General features: G+C 46.8%; 1 protein-coding gene across 2 annotated transcripts in view; it reads right to left on the reverse strand.

The window, feature by feature from the left end:
* The window catches only part of JAKMIP1 (janus kinase and microtubule interacting protein 1), a 173,443-nt gene that overhangs the window by 53,261 nt on the left and 99,234 nt on the right, over nucleotides 1-20,948 (reverse strand). For both annotated transcript variants that reach the window (XM_032135397.2, XM_032135400.1), the window contains exons 4-8: nucleotides 8,852-9,061; nucleotides 8,265-8,384; nucleotides 5,029-5,175; nucleotides 3,590-3,730; nucleotides 2,376-2,435 (exon numbers count right to left, since the gene is read on the reverse strand). In XM_032135397.2, coding sequence (XP_031991288.1) covers nucleotides 2,376-2,435; nucleotides 3,590-3,730; nucleotides 5,029-5,175; nucleotides 8,265-8,384; nucleotides 8,852-9,061 — 678 coding nt within the window. The remainder of the gene's footprint in view (nucleotides 1-2,375; nucleotides 2,436-3,589; nucleotides 3,731-5,028; nucleotides 5,176-8,264; nucleotides 8,385-8,851; nucleotides 9,062-20,948) is intronic.

Genomic DNA, 20,948 nt, shown 5'->3' on the forward strand with positions numbered 1-20,948 from the left:
GAGCCAGGCCACTCTAAGTGGCATTACCTGAACGCTGCAGTAAAGGCCACCAGGAGGCAGCCTGGGAGCCAAATTGCACCCATAGATATATTTCATGTGGCCCACAGGTATATATTTTACAGACTGAGTGTCCCTTATCTGAAATGCTTGGAACCAGAAGGAATTTTGGATGTTTTTGCAGATTTTGGAATATTTGCATAAACAGAATAAGGTATCTTGGGGATGGGACCCAAGTCTAACATGAAATTCATTTGTTTCATATATACTTTATATATAATACATAGCCTGAAGGGAATTGTATATAATATTTTAAATAATTTTGTGCATGAATCAAAGTTTTGACAGTGTTTTTACTGCAACCTGTCACGTGAGGCCGGGTGTGAAATTTCCCTGGCCTCATGTTGGTGCTTAGAAAGTTTCAGATTTTGGAGCATTTTGGATTTCGGATTTTTGGATTTTGGATTAGGGATGTTGAACCTGTATTCGGACATTTAAAATTACAGACATTTAAAATCCAACATTTAAATCCTTCAGTTTCACATAAAGTAAGGTGTTAGGGATTAAACTGTATCTCCCAAAAAGATAGGTTGAGGTCCTAACCCCAGTACCTCAGAATGTGACTTATTTGGAAATAGGATCATTGCAGATGTAGTTAAATTATCACGAGGTCTCACTGGAGTAGGGTGGACTCCTAATCCAGCATGAGTGGTGGCTTTACACGTGGAGCCACAGAGATACACAGGTAGGATGTCACTGACAATGAAGGCAGAGATTGGAGTACAAGCTGCAAACCAAGGACACCAAAGATTGCTGGGAAGCCACTCTAAGCTAGGAAAAGGAAAGGAAGGGTCTGCTGTAGGTTTTAGAGTGAGGGAACATGGCTCTACCGACATGACACCTTAATTTTAGCATTCTGGTCTCTAGAACTGTAAGATAATACATTTCCTTTCCTTTTTCTTTCTTTTTTTTTTTTTTTTTTGAGACAGGGTCTTGCTCTGTCACTGAGGCTGGAGTGCAGTGGCACAATCGTGACTCACTACAGCCCTGACCTCCTGGGCTCAAGCAGTCCTCCTGCTTCAGCCTCCAAAGTAGCTGGGACTTCAGGCGCCACCACATCCAGCTAATTTTTTAAATTTTTTTGTAGAGACAGGGTCTTGCTGTGTTGCCCAGGCTGATCTCAAACTCCTGGGTTCAAGCGATTCACCCACCCTGGCCCCTCAAAGTGCTAGAATTATAGGCATGAGCCACTGTGCCCGGCCTTTTTCTGTGGCTCTAAGCCACTGATTTTGTGGTACTTTGTTAAGGCAGCCCTAGGAAGCTAATAGATAAGGATTTACATTTATCTTGAAAAACTGGACTATCTGATGCCATCGGTCCACCTTCTTATAGCAACCAGGATTCAGGGCCCAGTTTGCCACAGTCCCCACCATTCCCTGTTGTCACCCTGACACGAAAACCACATGTCTTTGGCCATTCACTATCACATTTGCACAGCTGTTTTCCTTATAGATGAGAAATATTTCTCTATAACCACATCTCAGTCAAAAAATAAACCAAAGGGGGCACTTGTGTTCAAGAAAAAGGAGAGGAGACCAGCCTAGCCAATATGGTGAAACCCTGCCGCTACTAAAAATACAAAATTTAGCCGGGCGGGGTGGCTGAGGAAGGAGAATCATTTAAACCTGGGTGGTGGAGGTTGTAGTGAGCCGAGATGGTGTCATTGCACTCCGGCCTGGACAACAGAGTGAGACTCTGCCTAAAAAAAAAAGAGGAGAGGAGACCTGTGTCTTTGTGGAAGCCAAAAATAGGTTTACGGGTTTAAAGGCAAACTATACTTTTTTTTTTTTTTTTTTTTGGTATCAGCTCCAGTGTGCTCTTTACCTTCCAGATTGGTCCCCGTGGGCATTTGAATTTTACAAGCCCAGCTCCTTCAGACACCGTTACTAGGAAATAGCAGCAGACCTATATTTTCCAAAAAGACTACAGTTCTGCATGATTCCAAAAAAACACAAAGCTCCTGATTTTTTTCAGAACAGGATATGCTCTGATATAAACCAACCCTGAATGTCCCTTAAATCCTTCAAAAGGTTTAAGTATTTATGTTTTTAATTTTGGGTGAATATACCCTGAGGCTTAAGTGGAGAATTCATCAGGAAGTTTTCTATGAATAAATTACAATAACTAGGTCGCATGACACGGCCATATTTATGTTGCTTTGAGAGACGGTGATGACAGGCTTTTCATCATCAGGCATGCAGAGATGTGTGTGTCTGCTTCAGGACCCCTCTGTAAAACCTCCCCACTCCACGACCCATCTGCCCTGCAGATGCATGACACAGCGGAAAGGCAGGGCAGGTGCACCATCGCAGGCTCACCTTGGGCGGTTTCAGACTTTTCCCTCGATGCCTTTTGGAGCGCAATAGCCGTTCTCTCTCCTAGAAGGAAACACAACGGTTGGCATTTCCAGCCAGCCTCACATCTCACGAACCAAAGCCACTGGCTCTCAAAGGGAGCTGGGCCTGCCCATCCACACCAGCCATGGCTAGTTCAAGTTCTAAGTGCCCAAGTGATGGCTGCTTCTCTGAACTGAGAGCTACAGGGAGAGTTTATTATCCACCTTTTGACTTTATTGTTATTTCATTGAAATATATTTTTCATCCTAAGCTGCAGTGAGTCTTTTGTATAATGAAGCAAAGATGGATGGATAGATAGATGGATGCATAGATAAGTGGATGGAAGGATGAAAGAATGGGTGAGTGGATGGATGGATGGGTGGATGGATGGGTGGGTGGATGGATGGGTGAAAGGAAGAAAGAGAGAAGTTAAAGAGGTAGAGGGAGATGGAGGCAGGCAAAATGAACATGAAAATTATAATCAAAGCCTTTTCTAGAATTTTGATCACTAGCTTTTCTATTCTTTGAAGGCCAGTGCATGGAACCATCACACACCCACTTCGGTGAGCAGAACACATTCTGCTTCTAAGATCCAACTAAAGCTCCCTGCAGGTTTTCTCTGCCTGTTGCCTAAGTTCCTTTCACAGAGAGCTGTGGAATTCTCTGGATGTAATTCCCCACCTGCTTAGGACATGCTCAACCCCCTTTGATAGATGCATGCCCCATATACACATCCAAAACTCCCACAGGCAGCCTTAGCAAGGTGCTGGCCTGATTACAAGGTTCAAGTGTGTGGGCGCAAACTCACAGTCTGCAACTGCTAAGCTAAAAACCAACCAAACAAACAAACAAAAACCCTTCTCTGGAACAGATCATGCCCAGTCTCTAAAGGCCAAAAGACATCCTTAAAACTGATGCTTCTTAACCACAGCAAGCCAGGGAGAAGATGTGAGAAAAGGGTAGCCATGGAAACTGTCCCCAGGTACCAGTGATCTCATTTAAGCCAAGGCTGCTTGATGGCAGAATGAAGCAGGAATGTGCACACCAGGGTGAGCTTGGTGAGTCCCAAAGTCAGCACTGCCTGACCCTAACCCAGCTCAGCAGCATCACCCTGAGCCCCAGCGCCTGTTCCTGACACCCAAGTCAGCCTGTGCCACCCCCGCCAGGGGCAGCCGCGCCAGCTGTGCTAGATGTACCAGTGAGAGGTCGTCAATGACGTGCTGCTGCTCCAGCACCTGCAGCCTCAGGAACTCGATCTCCTGCTCATCCCTGGTCAGGCTGAGGTCATTCAGGGAGGTGTGCCGCTTCAGAGACGCCTGCGCTGACAGCTTTTCTTTCTGCAGCCACAGGGAGACAGACAACCACAGGGTTACCCGCCAACAATGTTTGTTAGGGACAGTGCTGGAGTGGAGCTCAGGGGTGCAGGGATAGAAGGATGGACGGGAGGATGAAAGAGATGATGGCCTGATATGGTTTGGCTGTGTCCCCACCCAAATCTCATCTTGAACATTGCAGCTCCTATAATTCCCATGTGTTGTGGGAGGGGCCAGGTGGGAGATCATTGAATAATGGTGGTGGAGTCTCTCATGCTATTCTTGTGGTTGTGAATAAGTCTCTGATGTTTTTATAAGGGGTTTCCCCTTTTACTTGGCTCTCAATCTCTCTTGTCTGCTGCCAAGTAAGACGTGCCTCTAGCTGTCTGCCATGATTGTGAGGCCTCCCCAGCCACGTGAAACTGTGAGTCCATTAAACCTCTTTTTCTTTATAAATTACCCAGTCTCAGATATGTCTTTATCAGCAGTGTGAAAATGGACTAATATGTGGCCACCTTGTCCTGTGCTGGGAGAGGGGACAGGGCAGACCAAAGCCAAGCCCAAGATGGGGCTGAGCATGCACACTCTTGACAGGAAGGGATGTGCAGGGCCTGGGGGTGGAAGATGACATTTGAAATGAGCCCAGAAAGCTGGGAGGGGAAGGCAGGGGAAGGAGAGGACTCCACACAACAGCAATTACACACACACAGACACACACACACACACCTGCACCTGCTACAGTGCAGACAGCAGAGCACGTGTGGTGACAGAGCCTCCGTCTTCCCGGCTGTAAAGTGGGGGTTGATACTACTCTGAACAATGAACCTGAAATCATTCTGTAAACTGTCAACTACAAGACATCCGCCCTGACCACAAGCAGCAGGCATCCTAGCTGGAGGAGAAACCCCTCTGCAGGGCATCGCCAGCGATCATCGTGATGGCTTTCACACGCTGGGTGTCCTCTGGGCCCATTCCCTATGAGGTCTTTACATGCTGTCATTTCACCCTCTTGATGATCCTCCAGTGTTGCTATTTTCATTCCCATTTTATGCATGAAGAAACAGAGGCTCAAAAAGAATGGGAGATGTGTTTAAGGACACAGCTGTCTGACTCCCTCTGGGCACAAACACCCACAGCACAGTGAATGTGAGACAGGTAGAGAGAAAGGAGAGCCATCTGTGACTAACACTGCGCCTGGTGCTTCGTGAGGAGGTAGGCAGCAGGTGCGCCCCAGAACATGTGGACCGGGAGGTTCAGGGCTGAAGAATCCCAGACAGAGACGAGAGTACCAGGGCTGGCCCCAAGGGGTCCATGGCTTTTACCATTTCCACGTTTTCCCGCGTGAGGTTCTTGATTTTCTCCTCCATCCTCTGGATACTCTGCAACAAATCCTCATTCTTCTTGTTCATCCGCTTGTTCTTCTCCACCAGGGGCTTCAGCTGAACCTCGGTCTCCCGCGAACGTTTCAGCTGTGGTTGGAAACAGACACAGAGGCTCAGACAACTTGACGACGGACGGCCGAGGTCACAGCACCAAGGTGAGCAGAGATTCAACCCGGTTAGGACCCCTTCTGAGGCCAGTGTCCTGGGTGACACATTTGTTTGCTAGTTGCATGACAATGGGCAAGTTCCCAGCCTCAGTTTCCTCATCTATCAAATGAGAATCATGGCAGCTCCTGTCTCCTAGGCACATGGTGAGAAGTGAATGCATAGTGGTCGTCTCCCAGTGTTATTTTCATGGAAAGAATTAGAAACAACTTAAATATCTATCAATATTATGATAACCACAGGCACAGCCAACACATGTGAAGGGGCCGCCTTCCCCATCCCCATTTTGTAGACAAAGAACCTGAGCCCATAGAGAGGAGATAATAGGCCCAACTTCAGAAAGAAAGTGCCAAGAATGCTTTGCACTTTTGCAAAGATTGGTGGTTTGAGCTCACCAAGAGTCAAACACAAGAGACTGACTCTAGACCCCTGTGTTTACTCCCTAGGTTGTAAATGTTAAGGTAAAATATTCTGATGGTATAGGCTGAAATAGAAAATGTACCATGCGACCCATGTATTCTACTTCTAGAAACCTACCCCCCCCCCAAAATAATGCCATGTAGAAGGTACATGTGTCTTTACTGACTTGAACCTTTATTTAAAGTCAGTGAAGACCCATATGTATCTTCTACATGGCATTTTTTTTTTTTTGAGACAGAAGGTAGGTAAAATGACATGGGTCATTTTGACAAAGGGTCTCACTTTGTCACCCAGGCTTGAGTGCCGTGGCGTGATTTCAGCTCACTGCAGCCTTGACATCCTGGGCTCAAGTGATCTCCTACCTCAGCCTCCCAAGTAGCTGGAACTACAGGTGTGCACCACTGCGCCCAGCTAATTTTTTTGTACTTTTAGAGACGGGGTTTTGCCATGCTGCCCAAGCTGGGCTGGAACTCCTGAGCTCAAGGAATCTTCCCATGTTGGCTTCCCGAAGTGCTGAGATTACAGGCATGCGGCACCTCACAGAAATCCAGAAAGCAGCAACAGCCTAAAGATCCACCACTGGGAAGAGAGTTGAACAGACCATGGTATATCCACACAATGGACTACCAAGCCACTGGTAAAAAGACAAAGACAGATCTCTAAGCACTGATGGGGAGTGATGTAATTGATCAACGAGGTGAAAAAAGCAAGTTGTAGAACAATACACGGCACAGAAAAAAATCCCAATTCATAACCATAAAATAAAACAAAGTCTCTTGGTGAGTTTCAAGGCATTTATTTAAACATTAAGAACATGTAAGAACCACTCCAAACTAGCAGTAGTTACCTCATGATTTTAAGATTGAGGCCAGGTGCGGTGGCTCACGCCTATAATCACAGCACTTTGGGAAGCTGAGGCGGGCAGATCACTTGAGGTCAGGAGTTCAAGACCAGCCTGGCCAACATGGTGAAACCCCATGTCTACTAAAAATACAAAAACTCGCCAGGTGTGTTGGCAGATGCCTGTAATCCTAGCTACTTTGGAGGCTCAGGCAGGAGAATCACTTGAACCCGGGAGGCACAGGTTGCAGTGAGCTGAGATCACATCACTGCACTCAAACCTGGGCGACAGAGCAAGACTCCACCTCAAAAAAAAAAAAAAAAAAGATTGAAGCGTTGGCAAACTTATTAGTTTCTACTTTTAACGACTTCAGTCTGATCTGACATGTTTCCAGAAGCCTGTGTTTTTTCCTAATCCACTCAGTAAACTATTATGCAGCTCATGAGTATTTATGAGCTTATAAATATTTAAACGAAGAGTAGAGACATAATATTAGATGTACAGTCTGATTAAAGCCAAAAAAAAAAAAAACCTTTAAAAATACTGGAAGGAAGTAAATTTATTTTGATCCTGTTAAAGTTGTGAAGAGGTGATACTTATGGACACTTTTCACCACTCATTTTTTTCAAATATTCTGTGGATACACTTCTCTTCATAATGAAAATTAGAATAAACATAAAAATTATGAGGCATCTGTCAAGAAGTTGATGTATCAACTGCCATTACATAAAAATTAGTTTTGCTGTTGTCCAGAAAATGTGAACATATTCATGAAATTGCTATTTTTACTGGAGATTTCTTTTTTAACCAGAAGTCCATGTTCATTATTTTTAAAATTAATGTATAAGTTTTAGTTTACAAGTATATAAAATTTTATGCAAAAAGTAAATAGATAAGCACAAATTAAAATTACCCATAATTACACCACCTAAAAGAATAACTTCTAGCCAGACGTGGTGGCTCGTGCGTGTAATCCCAGCACTTTGGGAGGCTAAGGCGGGCAGATCACCTGAAGTCAGGAGTTCAAGACCAGCCTGGCCAACATGGAGAAACCCTGTCTCTACTAATGTACAAAATTAGCTGAGCATGGTGGCGCATGCCTGTAATCCCAGCTACTTGGGAGGCTGAGGCAGGAGAATCGCTTGAACCCAGGAGGTGGAGGTTACGGTGAGCCAAGATTGTGCCACTGCACTCCAGCCTGGGCGACAAGAGTGAAACTTTGTCTCAAAAAAAAAAAAAAAAAGAAGAATTTCTAATATTCAAGATGATGACAATGTATTATTGTTCTGTAAAATGCATTTTTCATTTAATTTACTATGAACACGTTTCCATTTCAATTAAATAGGGTCTCCATCATCAATCTTAGTGATAGTCTAGAATTCATTGTATAACTATTCCATAATCGCTCTGCCCCATGCTTTAGTATTGAACAATTGGGTTTTTTGGTTTTTTAATTGTTGATTTTTTTCGGTTTGGGTTGACATAAACAACACTGCAATGAACATCCTCTCCACGCTTCTCATGGAACTTCTCCAGTTGTTTGCTAAAGATAAGTCCCTGCAAAAACAAATGGCAGTAAGAGATTTCTTCAATGAGCATGTGTTAGATTTTTAATCAAAAAGAAGTAAGAAGGAAAGTTCAGAGAACCAGAAGGCTTCTGCATTAACTTTCTGTGCAGTGCATGTTTCAGGGACTCAGGGCCCCTTCCTTGCACCCGATGAGGCGCCGCCTGTCTCTTGGGGCTACTTACCAGTTCATTCCTCTCATCTGCCAACAGCGTATTTCTGTCTTCCAGCTTCCGTATCACTGAATTCAGTTCAGCAATTTTTAGTTGAAATCGCCTCACATCTCGCTCGTCCATATGTTGATCCTAAAAAAAAAAAAAAAAAAAAAAAGTCAAGACGTAAATGTACTTTGAAGAAGTTGTGTGGAGCCTTCTTAGAAAATTCACATGACATAATGGGTGAGATCCTTATTCAGGGGCCCACATGCCACACAGCAAGGTGGGGAACACCCAAGCCCACTGCACACCTGCAGAAGACTCCATCTAGATGGCCACTGAGACTTCAAACCCTTCCGTGGCTCCCTGGGGACCTTGTGGTCAGGCCCCTCCCACCCTGTATCTCTTACAAAGGCCACCATGCACCGGCACCTCACACAGTGTCCAGCACAAAGAATTTGTAACATCCCCTCCAATACTGAGTGAATGAATGAGTGAATGAATGAATGAATGGTGTGAATACATGCTGACTCAGTATCCTCTGTGGCTGACCAGAAGAATGCCACATAAATGGGTGGGGGACCAGCCTGAGGCTGGCACAAGCTGCTGCCCCTCACCTGGATGCCCATGAGCTCCACCATGTCCCCGATCCCAGGGGGCAGCTCTCTCTTTGGACTACTGTGGTGCCGCTCGGCCTCCTTGACCTGAACCAGCTGCTCATCCAAAGCCTCTTTCTGCAGAAGCAGCTTCTGGGTCTGCCCAGCCTGCACGCCAAGTTCCTTCTCCAAGGCCAGAATCACACGGTCTTTCCCTTTGATCTCATCCATCTAAAAGGAGAAAGAATAAGCAGTCAGCCCTAGGGGCTCATGACCAAGGAAATCTCTCCCCCATTTGGGGACTTCGGCCCAGGGAAAGGTCAAAGCAGTGTCTTGGGCCTGGGTCAGCTGAATTCAGTAAACTCCGGACGCAGAGCAAGCATAGCCCGCAGCCCAGGGCTTGCTCCCCGTCACTCCCACAAGACAGAGGAGACAGAGCTAGGAGCTGAAGCACGTATATATTCAACCTGACATGCAAACTGACATCAATGTATGCTTCTGTCTCTCTCACTTTAATGAAATACAATAAAACACTGCCAGCCCCCAGCCACGCCTCTGCAGCTCAGCTTCTTGGCAGAGTTGGCTTCTCTCTCTGTCTCCAGGCCCATGTCTCCCTCTCAGTCACTGACGCTCTCCTGCCTGGCCACAACTCCCCAACCCTCACCACCAGACAGCTCCTGCCAAGGTCACCAGTGCTCTCCTGGCCACCGAACCCACTGGACAACGTTCTGTCCTCCCGCCCTGACTCCGTCACCCACTCCCAGGCTCACGACCTCCTGCTCCCTCTCCCCAAGGCCACTTCCCAGTTTCTATCTTCTTTATAGACTATCTTGCTCTGGCTCTCATTGAAGCCTGGAGTTTCCAAGGCTTGGCCCTCTTCTCACTCTGTATCCTCTCCCGGGCAGCCAGGTCCTCCCTAACGGTATCAACCCCACATATGCAGCAGATCTTAAACACATGCCTCAGCCCTGGCTTCTCTCTGAGCTCCACAATCACAGAACCAGCCGGCTGCCTGACACCTCTGCTTGGATCTCGGAGGGACCACAGCCTCTCCACATACAAACCTGAACTTAATCTTCAGTTCACCCCCAGCCCTGTCTTGTCCAGCCTTCCTACGGGGGCGTGTCAGAAAGGACACAGGTTCAACACAGTGGGCCGGGTGACAGTGAGGAACCACACCAAAAAAAGTATGCAGAGGAAGTGTCAGCCCCAGGTCAACCACTCTAGCTTTTTCTGGATGCTCCAGTGAGGGCACTGTCCTGGTTGAATAGCAGGCCCCCAAGACCCATGGCCTTCCTGGAACTTCAGAATGGGACCTTATTTGGAAAGAGGGTAACTGCAGGTGCAATTAGTTAAGATGAGGTCATCCTGGAGCAGGGTAGGCCCTTATGACTGGTGTCCTTATGAGAGGAGAAGAGAGAGACAGAGGGGAAGGCCGTTTGAGGATGGAGGCAGAGGCTGGAGGGACACAGCCTCAAGCCAAGGAACTCAAGGTCAGCCAGCAACACCAGCATCAGGAAGAGGCTGGGAAGGATCCTCTTCCACAGCCTTAGGGGGAAGTGTGGGCATGCAGACACCTTGATTTCAATCTCCTGGCCTCCAGAACTGTGTGGGAACACATTTCTGTCATGTTAAGCCATGAAGTTTGAGATTATTTGTTGCGGCAGCTGCAAGGAAACAGATGCAAAGCCTCCTCCCGCTCAGCCCGCTCACGTAGCAGGTTACATTTCAGTGGATTACAATCCAAAGCTCTTACTTCTAAAGCATAAACCTTGATTTCAGACACAGACTGACATAGCAGAGAATTCAGGTGAAGGGCCCTCTTCTGACAGCAGAGAGAAGCAAGCTAAAATCCCACCCACCCCCCAACCCTGACCATATGACCATGGGCAGGTCGGGCCACCTCTCTGACTCAGCTTCTGTCTCTGTAAAATGTGGACAAGAAGAAGACTTTACAACCAACTCTGTCTAACTGTTGAGGAGCTTTAGAGCAATTTGGGAAGAATTTGGTACAGTGCCTGGCATATCGCAAGCCTGCCATCAGTGTTCACTGCCACTGTTAATCTCTTCTAGCCCCTAGGTAACACGAGGCTATTTTATTTTCAAAGAAGACCACTAAAAACTAAAAAATATCATAGAGATGAGAGAAGAAAGGAAATGGTGCCCCTAGATTCCAGACTGAGAGGTTTTCCAGCCACGTACCATGGTGCTACAGTTCTGATGTGGAATTTCCGTCACTTGCAACCAAAATAATCCTAACTGACATAGAGTTCAGAAAAGAACAACAAACTTGCCAGCGGTGTCACTTCTCTCTTATGTGCTAGTTGTGAGCTAGGTACTAATTTGTACTTAAGAGCTCTCTGAGGCACCTTTCTTTGGAAGACAAAAGGCTGTTTCCATCTGCCAGGATGATCTCCTGGCCCCTGCAATGGGTGCCCCATGCAGCTTCTCCTAAGCAGCCGCTGCATGTGCCCACTGCTCCCCCTGGTGATGATCCACCGGCATCTACCTGCTTGGGCCAAATCCCGAGTATTGCAATTTCCAAATGGGTAGGAGCACTGTCCCTTCCACAGGAGGAATCTTTAAACATGCCCAAAACACCACTGCCAATGTAGATGCCAACCCCAAAGCAAAAATCATGCAGAAGGAGTTTATTCATTTAATTCACTCAAGCACACTTTCATTAACTCAACACCTACTGAGCTGAGCACTATCAATGGGTGCTGAGAAACATCAGTGAGCAAAAGAGATCAGCCCCCCTGCCCTGGGAGCTTCTATTCTGCTAGAGGGGGGAGCAGGCAATAAACATAATAAATAAACAGACATTGTAGCGATTGAGAGTGATTTGTGCTATGAGGGGAAAAACAAACAATAACAACATCAAAGCGAAGGAAATCTGTAGGGGCAGTTGAGAGTGTTGCAAGCCAGTCTGTCCATCACAGGTAAGGGAGGGTTCTCGTCTGCCCCTCAGTAACAGCTTTGCAGTGAAGCCCGCACCACTGCCTTCCACTAGCTCCCCACAAAAGGCAGCACCATCGCGAGCAAGACATCTCCAGGATCCCACATTCTCCACCTGGAAGAGCACCAATTCCCCCTTGTCCTAGTAAGTGAGACAGAGGGCTTCTGCCCCAGTCATCACAAGAAAGTTTCCTGGAAAATATTCTCAAACAGCAGAGACGGCATCTAGAAACAGACGGACGGCCAATGCAGAACAAATTCCGGAGCCAGCATGAGAGTCCTGAGGCCCCAGAGGTTAAGACACTGGCCAAGCTCACATAGCAAGAGGCAGGCACACTCACAGTTCACTGACTTTACTCCTGGATCACAAGCTGAGCTCTTAGTGATCCTACCTCACTGCCCTTGGAATGCTGATGAAATCCTGAGCTTCCTGGAACTGCTCAACTGACCATATGGAACATCCCTCAGCTTCCTTCCTGCATCTATTTCCCCTTCTCCCACACGCCCAGTCTCAGCATGTGCAGTAGGAAACGGGTGGAACTAACACCACTGCAAGTTCCCAGGGCAGTCCCCGATTGGCTCAATCCACCCAAATGTCCATGTCCCAATAGTAATTGCTTCAGGAATGGATGCACAACCCAATCAGAACCAACGGCTGGAAGAAGGCAGCACCAAGATCCTCCTGTTTTTCTTTAGGAGTTAAGAAAGGGACTCTGGGCTGTGTGGTGTAAGAACACGGGACCTGGCACAGCGGTGGCATCCCCTCAGCACAGCATGAGAGCCCACAGCCTGGGAATGATGCAGCAGGAGGCAGAGCAGAGCCCAAGAACCCAGGATCCTGGATGACATCATTAGTGCACCTGGAGCTGCACCTACAGCAAATCCCATGACTTCAGTTGGGCGAGCCAACAGACACCCATGGCCTAAGCTGGTTTGATGGAATTTCTGTCACTTGTGACCAAAAGAATCGCAATCAACAGAGTTCAGGAAAGAATGACAAACTTAATGTTGGCTATCACTCCTCTCTTAATGCTAGCGTGACCTAGGTACTCATTTGTACTTAAGAGACATTCTCTGAGTCTTTAAAAGATCCTCAAAGTGGACATCATTTACCCCAAGTTACACACAAACTTGAGGCCCAGAAAGGGGAATGTGCTAACACTCTAGTTAGCAGCAGAGCCATGACTCAAATGCAGATTGTCCTCTCCAAGCCCTCCCTGTCCCCTCTGCCGCAAAGGAACAGGTCCGGTTGTTTCTCGGCAGTCAAGTCCACCAGGAAATGTATCTCAGTGAAAACAAGCCCACTGACCCATGACTGATTTGGTGAGCTCCACTTTATTGCAAAGTTTGGGGGAATCAAAGACTGAAGCAGAGGCCACTACCTCAACATCCATTCTCATTCTTGGTACCCGTAGTGGGGTGAATAATGTCCCCCAAAATGTCACGTCTACCCCAAAAATCAGAATGTGACCTTATTTGGAAATAGGGCCTTTGCAGATGAAATGAAGAAGCAAATTAAGATGAGGTCATACCAGTTTAGGGTGGACCCTAAACCCACTGACTGGCATCCTTAAAAGAAGAGGACACCTGTAATCCCAGCACTTTGGGAGGCCGAGGCAGGCGAATCACCTGGGGTCAGGAGTCTGAGACCAACCTGGCCAACATGGTGAAACTCCGTCTCTCCTAAAAATACAAAAATTAGCCAGGTGAGGTGGTGCATGCCTGTAATCCCAGCTACTCGGGAGGCTGAGGCAGGAGAATTGCTTGAACCTGGCAGGCAGAGGTTGCAGTGAGCCGAAGTCATGCCACTGCACTCCAGCCTGGGTGACAGAGTGAGCCTCCATTTCAAAAAAAAAAAAGAAGAAGAAGAAGAGGACAAGCTGCAGGGGAGAAGCCCAGGTGCAGGCAGAGACTGAAGTGGTGCGACTGCAAGTCAAGAAATGCCAAGGACTGCCGGCCACACCAGAAGCTGCAAGAGACCAGAAAACACTTTCACCCCAAAGCTTTCCAAGGGAGCATGGCCCAGCCGATACCTTGATTTGGGACTTCTGGACTCCAGAACTGTAGAGAAAATAAACGTCATTGTTGCAAACCTCCAAGTTTGTGGTAATTTGTTACAGCTGCCCCCAGGAAACTAACAGAGCACCACACCAGGGTTTCTCAGAAGCCACAGGCCACGCAGTACGGGCTCCAGGATCACCTTAAACAAGAACATCACTGTCCCATGTTGACCATGATCACCTTAAACTATAGTGTCACTGCCTCATGTTGACCATAACCACCTTAAACTAGAGCGTCACTGCCCCACGTTGACCATGACCGCCTTAGAGTGTCAAAACCCTATGTTGACCATGACTGCCTTAAACTAGAGCATCGCCACCCCAGGTTGACCATAACCACCTTAAACTAGAGTGTCACTCCCCATGTTGACCATAACCACCTTAAACTAGAGTGTCACTCCCCATGTTGACCATAACCACCTTAGAGTGTCACTCCCCATGTTGACCATAACCACCTTAAACTAGAGTGTCACTCCCCATGTTGACCATAACCACCTTTTCTTCTTGACTTTTACTAAGAGGCATCCTAACGTGTAGATAAAAGTCCAAAAGCCTTCTTGCATTTCTAATCCAATCCAGCTGACAAAGAAATGAAACCAGCAGCCCATCTTCTGAATGTGTTGCCATGGGCAACAGGTTTGCTTAAGGAGTGACATTTATCAGACAGGGTGTGGGTGAATAGGAGAAATGAACATTCGATTTTTTTCACTCCTTCTCCTAAGTGGACCATTTTGGGTGAAAACCATCCACACAATGAGATACCTGAATGGGGGAGATTTTTGTTTGGCACTGAAATGGAAATGGAGCCTTTACAATACTGGATCCCTGGCACATTTTAAATTAAGCTCAAACCGTCTCTTGTGCAAATACACAGGGTTTTTCCCCCATTTTATTTCTCTTAATATACATTTTTCCTATAACAGAAGAACACATTTTACAGGTATCCTCTTACAGAAACTATAAGCTGCTAGATGCTTTAGCTCACTTGCTTGCTTAATTCTAACTCTCAGCAGATATGGGAATACCCCCATTTTATAGGTGAGGTGCTAGAGGCTTGGAGACAGCAACCACCTGTCCCAGGGTCGCATGGCAAACAAATGGGGAGCCCAGAATCACTCAGGGCAGCCTCCCTCCAAAGGCTTCTCTTCCCACCATGTGATGACGTCTCCCCTGAACACACATCCATGAACATATGTGATAGAGAAAAGGGGCTGGAGACCGTTTCTGAGCACTCAGTATTGGTGTGCTTGCACTGTCTATAAATTAGAAATTTTAAACTGACACACAGCTCTTCTGCCATTCTTGGCACAGTATGGAGTTAAGGCATGAACTGGTGGTTTGTCACCAACTGTGGGACCCGGGCTATAGATGGATGAGGACTTTAAAAGGGTGCCTTGTCACCTGCCTCCAGTCCCAAAATCTCTTCCAGCATCTCATCTCCCACAGAGGGCTCCCAGCCCCAGTTTACACTCTCCCCATGCTGGGACTCTCACTACCTCCCCAAGAGGCTCTTAGTTTCTAAGAACCTTTGGAATCTCAGAGTCTTTCCGATATTGAGGGTGGGGAATAAATGAATATATCCTCAAATCATCAGGACTTTTTAAAAGGTAAGAAAAGGAAAAGAGAGAACTCCCTTCTTCCCCAGCAACACCCTCAGTGCCTTTCACTGGGTGTCCCGCCCCCTCCCTCCCAGCCAGCCTCACCTGAAGAGCACACTCCAGGTGTGGTGGAATCCCAGCCAGCCCACAACCTGCACGCAGAGGAGCCCTGTACTGTCAGTGAGAGGGGCCCAGTGTGGGTACAGGCACTTCTGCTCTCTGAAGTCATTCACTTTCCCTAGATCTCCTTCCTGTGCTACAAAATGAGACACTGGGCGAAGAACCATTTCCTGCCAATGGGCTTGTGTACCCAGAGGAAACCGGAGCACCACCCACCTGCAGCCGCAGGCTCCCCTCCCCATGGCCACACCTGCTTCCTGCTCCTCTGGGAATGCACGGGGCTTGGCAGAGGTGGGTTTTAAGCCATTGAGAGAACATTTTTGGTTCTGCCCAGCAATGAAAGTCTATAGGAGGAAAAGATAGAATATAAGCAAAATACCCTTCGTCGTTATTCTGTCCCTGAAGCGCTCAGTGCACAGCATAGTGAGGTCTGCAGGGAAGCACGGCCCCGTCTAAGAGGGTCCTTGACCCCAAGTCATTGGAAGGCAGAGAATAGAAAATCTTTTCAGTGTTCATGCAGACCCACTATATCGGTCATCATCACATGCATGGGAGGTAGAATCAGAAACGCATTCCTGGAAATCATTCCCCCAGATTCAGGTGCAGGGGCCTCGATTCTACCTGTGATGCTTCATCTACAGTGTGGTGGGCACAAGGTGTTTGTTTGTGATCTCATCTACACGTTTTGCCAGAAATATTTCACACCTTTAAAACTTCTATTAAAAGTAAGAAAACAAAGTCTCCAGTATTTGACAACAGGATTCCATTATATTTTCATTTTGTATTTTACTGGGAATCCAAGTACCGGATATCATCATGGCTATTTTAGAGATATGGTTAAAATGATCACATCATGCCCCTATTACTTCCAAACCTTTGCCAGTGTTTCTCCCTCGGCATAGGATCACCTAACAAACTCCTATGCATCCTTCAAAACCCAGCTCAGACCTCACTTCCTCTGTGAAATGACTCCTGCATCTACCCACAGAAGTGATCACATCGTTTTCTTTGTTGCTGCCTCTTTGGCTTGCATGGTCCTATTACCAAACCGTCCTGCTCACACTAGAATAATCTGCTCACACTCCTGTTAACTGTAAGCTCTTTGCTGCCTGGAATCATGTCTTATTTTTCTCTATAACTCAGTAAATAAATATTCAACTGAGGGGGAACTGTCCTGCCCAGGGCTATATGTGTTCTTGGGCCATTCTGACTGACAGCAAATTTCATCGCCGTGGATGACTATAAACAGTGTCCAGCTCCCATTAAACTGATTGTTTACTATTAACATGCAGCAACTGGCAGCGAGTCCAGATCATGTGCTGCTTCCAAGGCTGATAACCAATCCAACAAGATGCCCCAAAAAGAGAGCTTCAGAAACAATCTCTCAAATTCTTATGCAAAACAGTCACCTCATAAAGGTCAGCAGTCTCTTAAAGTTCAGAGTCCTGAACCAGACGCCTCCTGTATTACAATGAATGACGTCCACCTGGACAGGGAGGTGTAGCTGCCGTGCCCTGAAAAGTATTCTGTCTCCAGAGAGGAATGATGCTTACTTGGGAAGAGGTCACTTTCCTCAAAGAAGGAGCCAGGTTTGCAGGTGGTGGGAGTTGGTAGGGGACAAGTCCTGGCCCGGTGCCTCTGCCCACCACCACTCAATGTGTCTGGTTAACCTGTGCGCAGGGCTCCAGAGTCCCACCTGCCCAGGAAGGCTGCATCTTCCCTCTTTTCTGCTGCCCTGGCTGGGCTGGGCAGTCCCCAGATGTCCTGCCCTTCACCTCCCAAGCTGAGATCACATGGGAGCGGGTGTCACCTGTCACCCCAGTAGACCGTGAGCTCCCTGCAGATGGCCAGGCAGGGTTTTAGTCACGGCCCCCCATGACTCCCCCGAGACGCTGGCCCAGCAGGCATCTATATAGGGAACATGTATCGAACACATGCCACTCTCAGTTCATGAGTTTTAAAAACAACCATTATGGTTTTATAAAAGCATAAAATAAAATCTCAAACAATCTGTGCTAGCCCTGGGTCTAGCTCACAGCAGGTGCTCACCAAATGGAGTGCCCGGAAGATATACAGCCTCTCTTCCGTAATTTTCTGGCAAAAAAAGAAAGAAAACACTCTCCTTTATCTCCTAGCTGCCTGAAGCTAGATGTGAAAGGGCCACTGAGAAGGCCAGAAATGGGCCACTCCTACCCAACTGACAGGAGGAATCGTGCTGAGAAAACAGCCCGGCCCCAGTGAGAGGGCTTGGCAGACAGTCATGGCAGTAAACAAACCTACCAACCTCCAGGGCCCCTGGGGTCTCAGGAGCTGCGGGCACCCAGCCTAGGCTGGCCCATCAGCCCCTCTTCTCCTAGTCGAGATCCTGAGGCCCATGGCCTTAAGCTGTGCCTTGATTCCTCCTACCTTGACAAACTAGTTCCCAACAGTGGCAATCTTTTAAAAATAACGTTTTAACTCTTATTAGGAAAGGAATGCAGATCCATTATAGAAAATGAAAAATACAGCCAGACACAGTCGCTCACGCCTATAATCCCAGCACTTTGGGAGGCAGAGGCGGGAAGTTTGCTTAAGCTCAGGAGTTCCAGACCAGCCTGGGCAACATGGAGAAACCTTGTCTCTGCAAAAAATACAAAAAATTAGCTGGGCATAGCTGGTCCTGGCTATTCAGGAGGCTGAGGTGGGAGGATGGCTTGAGCCTGGAAGGTAGAGGCTGCAGTGAGCTGTGATTGCACCATTGCACTCCAGCCTGGGCGACAGAGCAAGACTCTGTCAAAAAAGAAAAAAGATAGAAGAAAGATAAAAAGGAAGAGGGAGGGAGGAAGGAAGGAAGGAAAGAAGGAAAGTGGAAGGAAGGGGGAGTGGGGGAGTGGGGGAGGGAGGAAGGGGGGGAGGGAGGAAGGGAAAGAAAAGAAAGAGGGAAATGAAAGAAAAGAAAGAAAGAAGTAGCAAAGGAAGGAAGAAGGGAAGGAAAGAAAGAAGAAAGTGAAGGAGGAAGGGAAATAGAAGAAAGAAGGAAAGAAAAGAAAGGAAAGGAGCAAAGGAAAAAGGGAAGGAAAGGAAGGAAGGGAAGGAGGGAGGGAGGGAGAGCGGCAAGAAGGGAAGGGGAAAGAGAGAGAGCGAGAGAAAGAAAAGAAGGGAGGAAGAAAGGAAAGAAAGAAGAAAGGAAGGAAGGAAAATTAAAAATACAACAAAGAACAGAGAAGGAAACAGAAAGCCCCCATGATGTCAGGATCCAGAGGCAGCCCCTGCCAACCTGTCACCAGCTTCCCCTCATTCTACTTCCGCAAGACAGAGTCCTGTTTGCAGCCGTACATCCTGTTTTTTAACAGTCTGTGTTCACTTTCCCAAGTCCCTATAGCTTGTCATAAACGCCTGAGTCATTGTCCTGACTCAGAAACTCGAGGCAGCAAATGCGGATGCAATAGACCACTGGCAGAACACACACGGCGCCATCTGATGTGTACGTAAGATTTTGTGTATGCTTTTGCACATTTCCGTCGGTAGACTCCTGGAAGTGGAATTAGCACACTAAAGGGCAGGAGCGTGCATAAAGCTGTTGTTTGCACAGAGGTGCAGGGCATCTGCTATGCCCCACACTGCACAGGCTCTGGGCTTTCACAGTGAACAAGACAGACTCAGTCCCTGTCCTTACAGAACTTGGATCCTAATAGGGGGAAACACAAGAAATAATCAAAGAGAGACAGATAAAAATATCAGATGAGAAGTGCTGTGGCAAGGATGGGAAAGGGTGGCATATAACTGAGTGACTCGGGGCTGGTCTAGATGATACTCAGGCAGGCCTCCCTGCACAAGGGACACTGAGGTGGGAGCTACTCAGTGAGAAAGAACCAGCGGTGCAAAGATCGGGTGTGGAGCGCTCCTGGCCAAGGACACAGAAGTGCCTGTGCAAAGGCCCTGGGGCTGAGAAAAACCTGCCAAAGGCACCTGCTGTCTTCTCTTTTGACACTTAAATTATACCCTACCTTTAAAAAAAAAAAAATCCTGGCCAATTTTATTGGGAATGATAGCATCCTGCTGTTTTAATTTGCATTTCATGACTGGTGAGGTTAAACTAATTTTTATATTTAATAGGCATTGCTTTTCTTCTTTGTGAACTGTGTGTTCCCATGGCTTGACTAATTATAAATTCCCATTGTTCCTTTTGCAAACTTGATAAACGTTTTATACACTGAGGATATTAACCCTCTGCCACATTGTTTAAAGACTGTTTCCCAGGCTATATCTTCACTCTCCATTTTTCTAAAGGCCTGCTTGCCATCTGTGCATCAAATACTCTGTTGAGGAAACTGGGGGTAGAATATTTGTCATTATCATTATAACAAATTCATTTTCAGACCCCATTGGACATTGCTTTTAATCCTGTATCATTCAGAATTGAGTTTTTAAAGAGGATCAATGGCCTGAGGCTGAGTATAAAATTCCCACTTAACTTTTACCCTCTAAAATGGGAGTACGGGTTGAGTATCCCTTATCTGAAATGTTTGGGACCAGATGTGTTACAGATTTGAGGATTTTTAGATTTTGGAATATTTGCACATACATAGTGAGATATCTTGGGGATGGGACCCAAGTCTAAACATGAAATCCATTTATGTTTCACATACACTTATATATATAGCTGAAAGGTAATTTTATACAATATTTTCAATAATTTTGTACATGAAACAAAAGTCTGTGTACATTGAAACATCAGAAAGCAAAGGTCTCACTGTCTCAGCCACCCAAGTGGACAGTCTGGGGTTTTTTGGCATCACCATCATTCCTGACAGTGAATTTATTTATTTATTCAAGACAGACTCTCTCTCTGTCACCCAGGCTGGAGTGCAGGGGCATGATCATAGGTCACAGCAGCCTCAGTCTGCTGGCTTCAAGCAATCCTCCCACCTGCGCCTCCTGAGTAGCTGGGACTACAGGGGTATGCCACCATGTCCGGCTAATTTTTAAATTTTTTGTAGAGGCAGGACCTCACTGCCCAGGATGGTCTCAAACTCTTGGCCTCAAGAAATCCTCCCACCTCAGCCTCTTGAAGTATTGGGATTACAGTCATAAGCCATCTCGCCCAGTTCTGACTCTGAATTTATATGCTACCAATATGCAATCATTTCTTACACTTATTCACACATACCATTGACATAGTGGAGAAGATAGTGTGTTCATGGTAACATGTGAGCCTGCTTGCATGGGAAGTCTGGGTGTGTATGGAAGCTATATCACATCTGAAGGGGGCTAGGGGGGATCTTTTATCCCCTTGGGTATGCTGAATACACTGCGTTGTACACCTGCATTTTGACTGTGATCTGTCACAGGAAGTTAGGTGTGCAATTTTCCACTTGTGGCTTCATGTTGGCACTCACAAAA

This window comes from Hylobates moloch, unplaced genomic scaffold (assembly GCF_009828535.3).
Source record: "Hylobates moloch isolate HMO894 unplaced genomic scaffold, HMol_V3 SCAFFOLD_17, whole genome shotgun sequence".
Lineage (NCBI taxonomy): Eukaryota > Metazoa > Chordata > Mammalia > Primates > Hylobatidae > Hylobates > Hylobates moloch.